We start from the raw sequence: 12969 nt of genomic DNA on the forward strand, positions 1-12969 counted from the left end.
ACAAGGTTGATGAGAAGGAATGAGAAAACAACGACTCCTAATGAGGACTTAGAGAGGAATAGAAAACCTCTTATGACATTTTATGCATTGAAGTAAATAAATTTAAATTTAAATTGTTACCATACAAGGTTAGTTGGTCATATTGTTGTTCAATGTTGGGCTTTAATAAAGAATTAGATAATTATATATATAAAGGAAAATGTCCTTCTATTTCCAAATGGTTCAGTATTACACTAGGATTTGAGGAACACCCCCAAATTGAAGACTACTTGAAGTTGGATGGGCACCTCAAAACATGCAATGGAATGTATTAAAAGGAACTGAAATGATAAAGGTTTCTCTAGAAATTTAAAGTACATAGAAAATAGATATGAAAATATGAAAATTTTTCACAGTTTATGTGTATATGATTCAATGTTTTGCAAGTGAAGGCAAGGAAATATTCAGAAAAGAGAAAAAAGAACATGGTCCCAGAAAATAATAGCTTGATATTATTGGTATTAAATAATCTGAAATGGACTCTTCAATTCTGATAAAAAAGGGAATTGTTCTATTGAAAATAGGGGGAATTTTCTGCATCTAACAGATATATTCATTCAGATATTCCTATTTCATAGGAAAGAGTTTTGGTCAAAATTTTGAAAAAACAAAATTCACTGACTGAGAAATTGTAATTCATTGTTCTGAACTGGATACAAAGACTTCATTCTGATTTGATGTCTTATGTCTTATGAATATAATTTTGATTGTTTTTTTAATTCTTAGTTCCAGGGTAAGACTTTAGATAGAAGTGGGAAGTAGATATTATCAATGTTGAGAATATTTCAAGGTCTTTTTAGTGTCTTTACCAAACCTGCCTTCCTACTCTCTCCATCATGGGTTCTGTGCCTTGTCTGTCTATTGTCAAGGATGAATGGTCTGTTTTGTAGATTAAATTATTCCTAAGGTGCTACCATCCCACAGCTTAATATGGTATCTTATCCTGAGGCATTTGCATTCTATTGGAAGACACCAAGATCTTAAAGACTAAATCAATGAGGAGTTTGAGATCTTGGATTCCATAGTTGTTTTTGGTATTTCTTTAGGCATTTAAAATTTTTTTTTAATTATAAAACCAGCTATTTTTTTAAAGCTATAGTCTTCCAGTTCCTTACCATCAGAATTCTTGGATGTTCAATGAAGGATGATTTAGAGATTCAAATCTAGTTTTGGATGCTTACTACCTTTGTGATTTTGGGCAAGTTGCTTATCCATCAAGGGTCTATTTTCCTGATTTTAAAAGTGAGGAGACTGGAAAAAATGATCTCTGATATCTTTCTAATTTTAGATTTTATGACCATGTGTTTTTGTTTTTAGATCATGGTATTTTTTTAAACATGTTTTTCAAAGTACAAACAAAGTGATTCAGGTAATTTCAAAACAGAGCTGAATGGTAGCTATGTAAGTGGTAGGTAAACTGGAGAAGATGAAATATTTAACTTAACTTTAGGTTCAAATCCTGAACCCTTCTCAAAGAAGAATATGCTGTCCATTAAGGTAGTAGGTTCTCCTTCAAACAGAGACTGTATAATCATTATTCCATGATATCATAAAAGAGATTCCATTTTCAGGAACATAAGGATTAGAAGGCCCTGAAAATATTGCTAATAATTTTATGAGCTCACTATCTCAGTCCTAATAATCATCAATTCAGTCTTTCAATGATTAAATTGGATTGACATTGTGAGCTGATCCAGGCCCCACCCAGGGGCATGACATTTCTCTTAGGAAATTCTTTGTTTGAATAATGTGAAATGTATAACATAGCAGGACATAGTCAATGGTGGTGGTGGGGAGTGTGGAGAGATATGGAAGAAATGAGACTGAGATAAGAAAAGTATTGGAAGAAAGGGTGTTGCTTAGAGCGGTGACACCTTTGGCCAAATTAGATAGAGGAAGGAGTTGAAAAAAGGAGAGTAAAGATGACACAATATAAAGAGAATACTGACTTCCTGAGTTAGAAGAACTAGGTTAAAATTTCACCATTACTTTTGTGATATTAGGCAGATGATTGATCATTTCTGAGTGCCAGTTTCCTTATCAGAAAAATGGAGGGATTGGATTAAGTGGTCTTTAAATTAATGATTCCACATGAATTGACATTTTCAAGGTATTCTGAAAGTCTTGATGCAGTTTTAAGCTTTAATAACTTTTAGCAATTAGTTCTTTAAGTTATCAGTATTTTTAGATTTACAGTATATTTTCTTTTTTTGAGGAAGTAGTACAAGTATTTTTGGCATATTTAAAATATGAGGAAACTGAGGCCCAGAATGATCAGCAGTTAGTATCAGAGCAGGGTCTCAGAAAAAAAATCTTCTGACTCCTGGTGAAGATTGGATAGCAATCTCAGACATCAAGATTTTCATTAAAGATGAAGAGGTGATTAGATTTAAGTAAAAAATACATGCATATGCATGCAAATGTTTAAAAATGGTAGATACATAAAAGATTATTTACATCCATTTTATGTGCTCCTTTTAAATTTACTCATGACTTGTGGTATAATGGAGAGTGTGAGGGACTTGGAGTTAGGAAGACCTCAGTTTGAATCCTTACTCTGTCATTTGAACCTGTGCAAAATACTTAACTCCTCTGTGTCTTGTATGACCCCATCTGTGAAATAAGTGTTGACTAGTTCTCCAAGGTTTCTTCCAGTCTAAATCTATGATCTTGAGATCCTTTGATCAAAAATCATACAAAGAAATGATTAATCATTGGTGTGTTCAAATATTCTCTTGGTGGTTGAGTAGGTGGAGAGAAAATTTTATTCATTATTTAATGTGATCAAACCTATAACAATTGGATTAATTCTTACTAATGATTGCAATTTTTTTTTTTTAGATTTTTCAAGGCAATGGGGTTAAGTGGCTTGCCTAAGGCCACACGTCTAGGTAATTATTAAGTGTCTGAGCCCGTATTTGAACCCAGGTACTGCTGACTCCAAGGCAGGTGCTCTATCCACTGCACCACCTAGCCGCCCCTATTTGATTAGTTTTAATCTTCTAGTATAGTACCTGGGATGTTTTTCAAGTATCTATGACATCACACACTTATATTTACAATTTATTGGATAAATGACTCCTTTTTATCAATAATCTTCATTTTAAGTGGATTTAATTATGTTCTTACATTACAGTTTCCTTCCTTAATTTCTCCAGTTTTTAGCTTCTCTATACCTATAATCAGGTCATAAATTCATCTTCTCAGGATTCTGGGAATGGGAGTAGAGGAATGTGTTGATATATTTGGTTTTTCTGATGAAGATGTGGGAAGGTTGGAAAAAGGAAAGGCTCCTGAACAGATATCAATAGTAAGTTTTTATTTGAAAATAAAGTAGTAATGGAAGTTATTTTTGTTGGGAGGGGGTTTCATAGCTCTGCCCTGTCAGTTTACTCCTTCTGAACTTACTTTTGGGATTTCCTCCCCTTTGGGTTCCTTGTGTAATCAGTGGTATATCTAATAATCCAAAACTGTAGATGTACCTGGTACATCTATAATGGGAAATTTTCCAAGGCTGTCTTAATCACTGAAATAACTCAGAAAAATTATAAGTTCACCAGAAGTTCCATAAGAAAAAACTAAATAATTTCTAGTATTTTATTTCTTATTCTATTTTCTTTGATTATTATTTGTTCCAGAGACTAGACTTGCATGGAAACTGAAGAAGAAAGCTAGAAAGAGAAAAATAAGAGGGTCTAGAGAATGGAATAATTCCTCATTATTTAATCTGGGATTGTTAAATGAAAAGACAGACAATATCTAGAGATCATATGATGTATCTGTGAGGTCACATTAAGAATGATATTCCAGTTGCTAGTCAGTTCATTACCAGGGACATTACTATAACTTATTCCTCACCTTCAAGTCTTAGGTCAATGTTCTAGAGACTTTGTCTCCATTATTCTCTTTTTTCCCCAATAGATAAAACTGGAATAAGTGTGAGTAAAGCAGAAAACTTTGGGGAACAGCTATGGTACAGTGTCAACATTGCTGTATGTGGAGTTGAAAGAACTGGATTGAGTTCTGTTACCAACATTTAGCTATGTGTCCTTAGGCAACTCATTTATGCTCTTTGAGACTTAGCTTCTTCATTTGTAAAAAGAGTGTAAGAATATAGGTATTAGCCACCTCTTTAAAACACTATTATGTAGTGATTATATATGATGTAAGGGTGGAAATATTTGTATGACACTGGGACCCAGACACTAACCTCTATGAGTCTTGGTTTCCTAATTTTTCTATAGGATTTATCACAGGACCATACATTTAGAACTGCAAAGGATTGCACCTTCAGTCAAACTTTCTCATTTATTTGAAGTTGAGTTCCAGGTAAGTAGCTTGCCCAAGGTCACATAAATCGCAGGGGCTCAGACAATATTGTTTTCTCATGAAGAACACATTCTACAAACTCTAAAGTTTTTTTTTTATAAATGGGAGCTGTTATGAGTCTTAGTTATATGACCTTGGGGAAGTCACTAATCTGTTTGAGTATCAGTAACTTCATCTCTAAGACAGAGGTTAATAGTTTCCCTTAAGGTACTGTTGTGAGAAAATTAAAAAAATATAAAATATTATTTTTTTGTGAAATGAGTTTCTTCCTCTTTTTCTCCTTCTTTCCCTCCTTTTCCACCTGCTCTTTCCCCTTTTCTTCCTTTCTTAGTTTCTTTCCTCTCTCTTTTTCCTTCTTCTTCTTCTCCTCCTCCTTCTCTCCCTTCGTCTCCTTTATCTTCCTTCTCTTCTTTTTCCTCCTCATTGTCTTCCATTCCATCGGACTTTCTATTTAAGGTGTGAAAGGCAATAATTGGTTCAATTCAATGACTGCCTGAGTCAAAAAGTTTGTGTGTCTAATGTCTGCCTGGTAGTTCTGTCTGTCTGTCTATCTATCTATCTATCTATCCATCTATCTTTATATCATGTATTCATATATATATATATATATATTTCTATGCCTCCAATAAGCTTTTTAATTCTAATGAATAATTTAGTCTAAACTGAATATTTAGAGACTATAGGCATATCCAGAGAGAGGTGTGAGGTTTCCTTAGCTTCCTAGGTTGCTTCCTATGCATTTCAGTTGTGCATACTTCATTAAGATGCTACTTGTTAAATAAAGCCAACTCAAAAGTCACAGTTTTGTCTTTGGCAAGAAGGGGAGTATAGCAATTGTTCTGTCAGTAAATTTAATGTGTCTTACAGAAGGGGAGACAGAAATAGTACAGATAAATGAAATCCAATGAGAATTCTTAAGCTTCCTTGTAGCAGATAATTTCAGCATCTCTTCAAACTTAACCTTTTTACTTGAAAAGTTGATAAGGCACAGCCACAAGTGAGTAGGAATAGGGTAGGATGGATACAGGACCTCTGGACTTGGAGTCTGAAGACCTTGATTTGAATCCCACTTCAGACATCTACTAGATTTAATTTTAATTTAATTAAATTTCATTTAATTTCTCAAATTCTTAGTAAAATGGGGTGGGTTTTGCACTCTCTACTTCATAGGATTCTTATTAGGAAAGCATTTACAATCTTTCAGACATTGTACAAATGTTAGCTTGTATTTGTAACATTGAAGTGACCTCTTAGGACTTTGGTGAAAGAGAAAATGAAGGAGGAGGTGATTTAAAGGCCCGGAGACCAACTAAAGAAGAGTGATGTTAATCTATCAGATGAAGAATCAGAAACTTTATAATAAAACATTATTTTTGGCTCCACTTGTTCTTTGTAATGAATAACAAAGAATGGACCTGTTCCTTTGTCTACTTCTTGGTAAAGTCCACAGTGAAGGAAGAATTGCTTAATACTGGTGACGCAGTGAGTGTAAACACTGTGGTTTCCCATGGAAATGCATTCTGAGCTCAAACAGCCTGGGTTTATTTTTCCAAAAGAAAGGTCTGAGAAAGAAATGGTGTGGTTTTGAGGTTTAGAAATAAGATTAGAATTCACAGTTTATTCCTCTCCACAGTATTTCTATTGGTACACTGGGCTTTTCTGTCTTTGAGCCTAGTTGTCTGTGCTCTAGCAACTCTGAAATGGGAAAATAATCACTCTCTAAAGGGATGGATGGGAAGTATGAATTGTTAGAGGATTTGTAGGTACAAGGCAGTAATAGATGTTGGAAGGCTGTGTTGTGCTTGGAAAGAGCATCAGGGTTGGAGGCAGAAAACCTGGATGTCTGTCTTTGATTCTGTGCCTAAACATATGTGCAGTCCTGGAGAAGGCATTTCCATTCTCTGGGTCTCAAATTTATCAACTATAAAACTTAGAGCTTGAATTGCAATATTTTCAAATTCTCTTCTAGTTTTAATATCTCATTGTTATTCTTTTGTACTTAAGATTTAACGATTTCTTTGTATGTTTACTTCCTCTGTTGTCACAGATTGCAAACCCAGATAACTTAGTAATTGATCTTTGAGAACTGTGGCCAAAAGTTCCATTGCCTGTGGTCATCCTTGTAACAAATTTCTCTTAGCTATGTTTTTAATGATGACAGGTATGCTCTTCATCATCATCTCTCTTCTTAAAGTTTTTCCAGTTCACTAATTCAATAGAGCTTTTCCTTTATTGATTAACCTTTGAATCCAAGATTACTTATGTCCATGAAGCATTATAAGAAAACTATAGTTGAAATTTATGATTTTATGAGATGAGAACTTCATTAATTTTTGTCTTTCTTTAAAATGGTTTGCTGTTACCCCTCCTCTGACTGTGTTTTATTCTTTTATATCTAAAGTCTTTAATATTGTCATATTCTTAACCTCCTCCTTTTTGTTCTCGTTTGAAATCCATGGGAAGGATTCCTCATCTTTAAGGAATGTAATAAGATATTGTGAAAATCTTCTATATACAATCTGTCTGGGTCCCAAGGTACATTTTAGTCCCAAGGAGCATTGGGACTATCTAGCCGGGCCTTGGTATTTAAGTTCATAAATTTAGAATTGGAAGGGCCCCTAGGATACATCAAACAAAACACTCTCATTTTACAATTGAAGAAACTCAGGTACAGAGCTGCTTTCATTTTTTTTTTGCCCTGGATTAAGTTGCCACTAAGTTTCTGAGGTGGTTTTGAACACAGATCTCTCCATCTATGCAGGGAATGAATGGATGCTGAGCTATTCTTCTGACTGGGGCTCAGTCACTCCTAAAATAATTTGATAATGGAACAGTCACAATGATCATATAATTAACTTGTGCCCTTTGGAAAGAAAATAATTCATTGTGCTAGCAAAAATTTTGGAAATGAATAGACTTGATTTATCAGCAATAGTTATAACTGTATAAGTATTTGAAAGACTTTCCAGTAGAAAAGGGGCCAGATTTGTTCTGTTTGATTCCAGAGGAAAGATTGAGGAAGAATAAGTAGAAGGTGCAAAGAAACATTTTTGAGCTTGATTTGCAGAAAAATCCTGCTAGCAATTATAGTGTATTGAAAGAAGAGGCTATCTTGGGAGATCATGAGTTCCCCAACACTGGAGGTCTTCAAGTAAAGATTGGATGGCTTTAGTACCTTTTATAGAGGACGTAGAAATTCTTATTCAATATAGGTTGGGCTGGATGGCCTATGAGATTTCTTTTAACTAAGATTCTGTGATTTTATTTTATTTTGGGAAAGATAGAAATTTATACCTATGGCTCCTTCTGCATGGGAAAAAATGTCTCTATTAAAACAGTTTGACAACTGTATCCCCTTACCCTCCACCACTAGATCATGAGTTTTGGAAGGCATGTTTTTGCCTTTGTTTTCTTGGTGTTTAGAGCTAGGGTAGTTAGATTATAACACAGATTGAGTACTGACTGTGGAGTCAGGAGGACTGAGTTCAAATTCAGACTCAAACATTTACTAGATGTGTGATCCTGGGAAAGTCACTTAACCTTGTTTTTCTCATTTTCCTTATCTGTAAAATGAGTTGGAGAAGGAAATGGCAAACTATTCCAGGTGTTTTGCCAAGAAAACCTCAATTGGGAAACAGTTAGATAAAACTGAAATGACTAAACAGCAAGTGTTTAGAGCAATGCCTGGGCCAGAGTAGGTGCTTAATTAATGCTTGTTGAATTGATTTGTGATAATATGGAGAGGGTTGCCATTGATCACATAGCTAGAAAGTATTAGAGGTAGGACTTGAATCCAGATCTTCCTGCCTTCATAGTCTCCTCAGTTTTCATTGTCATACTACCCCATTTCTCTCAACTAGTAAACAGTTCATTTAATTTTAGGGAGTACATTTCTTCCTTAGAGCTCTGTAGCTAATTACTATTCCCTGAGATATAAAGATTTGGATGTAGTGCCACTGACATTATTGCTGAACTAAAGTCTTGCTGATAGGTAGGTAGATGGAAAGAAAGTTGAACATGGAGTCGGAGACCTACTCACCTTTGTCATTCCCTTATCCTCTGTGACCTGAGCTACAGGTGGTAATTTAATTATACTGCCTCTTTTAACTCTTGATCTGTGATCTTACAGTTTCTGTTCACATGCTATTCCTGATGGCAATGTCTGAGTTTTTGCACTCATTGCTTTAGATTTAGTTAGCATATTGAAACATCTTGCACACTGGTCTCCTAGCTACCGAATGGCATTATTGAATGAATTTTTCACTTCCCAGCTGTGTGTTTCAGCCCCAGATACAGTCAGGGGAGCCTGTAAATGAGGCATAAGTGGTCTGGGTCAATTAGTTGACTCACAAAATATTCTACATTTTTCTCCACAATAGGATTTTAAATCCAGTCAAACAAAATACCATTGGTTATGTTAAAAATACCATTGGTTATGTTAAAAAAAAGAGTAGTAAAAATACCTGTAGTAGTCCTCTCCAACAAAGAAGAGTGTCTTTCGGGGTTCTCTTAAGTAGACAGCTGCATCTATTTGCTGCACATGCCTGGGGAACCCAAAGTCATAGATGGTCCTGGGAGGACCCTGCATTTGAAATCCTCTTGTTATCCAATAGTGAGGACCTGTGCACAGAACAAAGAGTTAAAAAAATAAACCACTTCACAATGTTTTCACCTAAGGAAGCATTATTTACTCTTTCTATTAAGTACCAAGTTCCATTTTTGATTCCCCCTCACAAACAGCATCTACCCCTTTGACTGCAAGCATGTATAGTCCTTTTGTCATTCAAACTACTCTAGAAATCCCACTTACCTTCTGAAAAAAAAAAGATCAGTATCCTAATTAGGGCACATTTCTTGGGCAGTTTTCCTGGATATAACTCTATACTCAACTGTAGATCTAGCAAGATTCTTGACTACTGAGAATAGGTCTCAGAATGTGGGAAGATGCTTAGCTATACTTATGGGTGAAAATTCTGGTAATACCAAAAATAGCTTGGCTGGTTGATTGGTTAGTTGTTTGTTATCCTTTGCTCATGAAGAGGACCAAAAATGGCAGCACTATGTTAGGATGAAATTACATCAGGCTAATTGAATGCTCTATCATAGGTCTTACATAAATAATTCATATGAACATTTCAGGTGGATTCCCTAAATTTACACATTTCACAAGTTCTTTGTGCTGCTGCAATTCTGCTATGCTCATAGAACACAGTGCCTTCTTGGTCAAAGAACTCATGCTGTACTGGTTCCTTTGCCAGTGTCTCTCATATCACATTATTAGTTCCTATAAGACTTTAACTCTTTTTTTTTTGTAAAGCAATGGTGTTAAGTGACTTGTCCAAGGTCACACAGCTTGGTAATTATTAATGTGCCTCAGGTCCTTCTGATTCCAGGGCCAGTCTCTATCCACTACACCACCTAGCTACCCCTAGGCCTTTAACTCTCAAGATATTTGCATCTCTATCTTTCCTTTTCAAAATTTTGTGGGAGTCATTTTGTTCAGTCATTGTCAATTGTGTCTGACTTTTTGTGACCATATTTGGGGTTTCTTGGCAAAGGTACTGGAGTGGTTTGCTATTTCCTTTTCCAACTCATTTTACAGATGAGGAGACTAAGGCAAACAGGGTAAAGTCACTTGCCCAGGGTCACACAACTAGTAAGTATCTGAGACCAAATTTGAACTCAGGAAGTTGTTTTCCTGACTCCAGGCTAAGCACTCTGTCACTGGGTAACTTAGCTGTCCTGTAGGAGACATAGAATAATTGAAATGCAAATATCATAGGATTATAGGTTGAACTAAAGTCCAAAGGTATTGGGTGACATGTTTAAAATCACACATGTAATGCCAGAGCCAAGATTTGGATTGAGGTCTAGGACCTTTCCCACTTTTATCACCTCTGGATCCTGCCTTTGCTACTGCCAAATGTGAGCATTGTGGTATAGTAGGAAAAAGCATTAGTTTGAGAGAGGTACTGCTCTGCTTCACATTACTAAACTGTAAAATGGCAATAATAATAATAATAATAATAATAATAATAATAATAATAATAATAATCATAGCACAAACTCTACAGGATTATGAGAAAATCATTTTGTAAAACATAAAGCACTCTAAAAATAGGATTAACTATTTCATATTAATTTCTATGAGTTCAATATGAATTCATTTATCTTGATTTCTTTAGCATAACTATCTAAATTATTCTTAAAAGAACTCTTAGACACATTGTAAGAGCACAGATTTAGGTCTATACAGTTCCTTCTAGTTATCACCTAGCTCAATCCCCCAATTTTACAGATGAGAAAACTTGGTCCTTACACATTTTAGTGACTTATAGTTATACAGGTAGCAAAATAGCAGAGCTGAGATTTGAACCCAAATCCTTCCACTGCAAATCCAGTCCTTTATTGTCTGCTCTATGTGCTAACTTTTTGGATCAGGGAATATGTATATATAATATATATATACATATATATATATATATATGATTAATAAAGCACCACATGCAGATAAGGGTATCTCTTTTTGGCCATCATTATTATCTTTATCTTAATATTATTGGTAAGGAATTTAACCAATAGTTGTACAGGCAGAGAGCAACAAGGATCCTTTCTTCTCCATCACTGAACAAATATCTCTAGCACTTGGCTCTCCAGGTACATGGGTTTTGTCCCTACTGCCACTGCATTTTTCAAAGTGGTAGGGAATTTGGTTGGGTACCTTTGAAAAAGAAAGCTATGCCCCTCTCGGTCACTTCATAAGCAGCATCCACATTTGACATGAGCTGGGGAAAGGAGCTGGTGATGGTACTGGGTCTAATTCCAGCTGCCAGGTGAACTTGCCGTCTCCAGAAAAGCCTATTGGTTACCCAAAACAGGGTCAAAAAGAAATATAGCTGGTAAGAAACATGACTTGAACCTGAAATAAAATAGATCTCAGATCACTGTGGAATCTCCTTGGGATGTCCTGAACTCACAATGACCTTTGGCTTTGCTGAGATTTTTTTACCATACTTATCCCTCTCTCCTTTTCTTTTTGGCAAGACAATGGGGCTAAGTAACTTGCCCAAGGTCACACAGCTAGGTAATTATTAAGTCTGAATCTGTATTTGAACTCAGGTCCTCCTGACTCCAGAGCTGGTGCACTTTCCACTATGCTACCTAGCTGCCCCTTTGCCATACTTTTAATAAGCTAAGAAAATCATGGATTTAGACTTATAATGGATTCTAGAGTCTTTCTATTTTATCCACCTCATTTTACAACTCAGAAGCGTTAACAATTTGCTCTTAATTATTCACAATTTATTCTGATTATATCTTGCTTTTAAATATTAGCTTATCCATTAGATGGCAAGATTTTTTTTTTTTAGGATAAGGTCTGTCTTTTGACTTTTAAAAAATTCTCAGCATTTAGCTGAAATGTTTATTGACTGACTGGTTCATAACTAGTGTCTTGATAAAGTTTACTTCCCTGTTGTTTATTTTTTACTCTATCCTTACTTAAAGACCCAGAAAATAAATATTGTGATATGAAATAACAGAATAAAAATCAATCCATGGAAAATACTTTTGAAATCCTAAACCACTTTATAAATGGTAAGTGTGATGATGCAGACAATGATGGTGATAATGATGATGCAGATCCATAACTAGGCATTAATTTACTTGGGACAAAAATGGATGGAAAATGGGAAAATAGCATTTATAGTGAAGGCACTATAGAAAATATATAATCATTATAATTGTGTTGGTTGAAGAATAGTATATTCCTTAAAGAATCTGACCTATATTCCCATGTGAATTGGGAGACAAGGTAGGACTTGAGGAAGGGCAACGTGATGTCAGGACTCTGAGAATGGGAAGTAGGATGGTTATGTGGCATAGGTTTGGACCAAGGAGCATAAGTCATAGGACTACTTGTATTCGTTTCTGTTGAGGGGAGAAGATATGCCCCTAGATGTTGGTATCCTGAAACAAAGTATTGCTCATGCCACCTTTAGTTTAAATTCTGTTATTCAAAGAATATGAACCTAATATCCTAATATTCAGTCCAATTTAGTGAATATTTATGCCTTAGTTATTCCATCTAATGTACTTCACTAATATTTAAACTACTTGAGATTAGGGACCATTTCACCTTGTTTTTGTATCCTCAGTGCTGAGCAGAGTTCCTTCACATGAGAGGTGCTGAATAAATCTTTGTTAACCAATTGATGGACTGATATCAGGAGAAGATACAAATGTAACTACATTGTCTCTATATGTGGGTTTCCCTTTCATGTTTTTGTTTCAGATACAAAAAATATCTTATAGAGACAAAATAGCATAGTAGCTAGAGAGTTAGAGGTCAGAAAGAACCATATTCAAATCCTACTTTTATTATGTACTAAATATTTAACTATGGACAAACTACTTAATCTCACTGAGACCCAATTTCCTCATCTACAAAATGAAGAGATTTGATTAGATGGTCTTTAAGATCCCAATTAGCTCTAAATTTATGATCCTTTCATTTAAAAGTATTATCATTTATAAAGTATATGATTAAGGAAAGGGAAGGTATTAATTATTACCTATAATAATAACAATTATAGTAATAGT

The 12969-nt window shown here is 34.9% G+C and overlaps 1 protein-coding gene across 1 annotated transcript in view; it reads right to left on the reverse strand.

Annotated features, from left to right (window-relative positions):
• Positions 1-12969, reverse strand: part of MMP20 (matrix metallopeptidase 20) — a 51428-nt gene that overhangs the window by 5731 nt on the left and 32728 nt on the right. Inside the window, exons 7-8 of the mRNA XM_074188147.1 lie at positions 11090-11226; positions 8832-8988 (exon numbers count right to left, since the gene is read on the reverse strand). Coding sequence (XP_074044248.1) covers positions 8832-8988; positions 11090-11226 — 294 coding nt within the window. The remainder of the gene's footprint in view (positions 1-8831; positions 8989-11089; positions 11227-12969) is intronic.

The sequence above is a fragment of the Macrotis lagotis genome, chromosome 1 (assembly GCF_037893015.1).
Source record: "Macrotis lagotis isolate mMagLag1 chromosome 1, bilby.v1.9.chrom.fasta, whole genome shotgun sequence".
Lineage (NCBI taxonomy): Eukaryota > Metazoa > Chordata > Mammalia > Peramelemorphia > Peramelidae > Macrotis > Macrotis lagotis.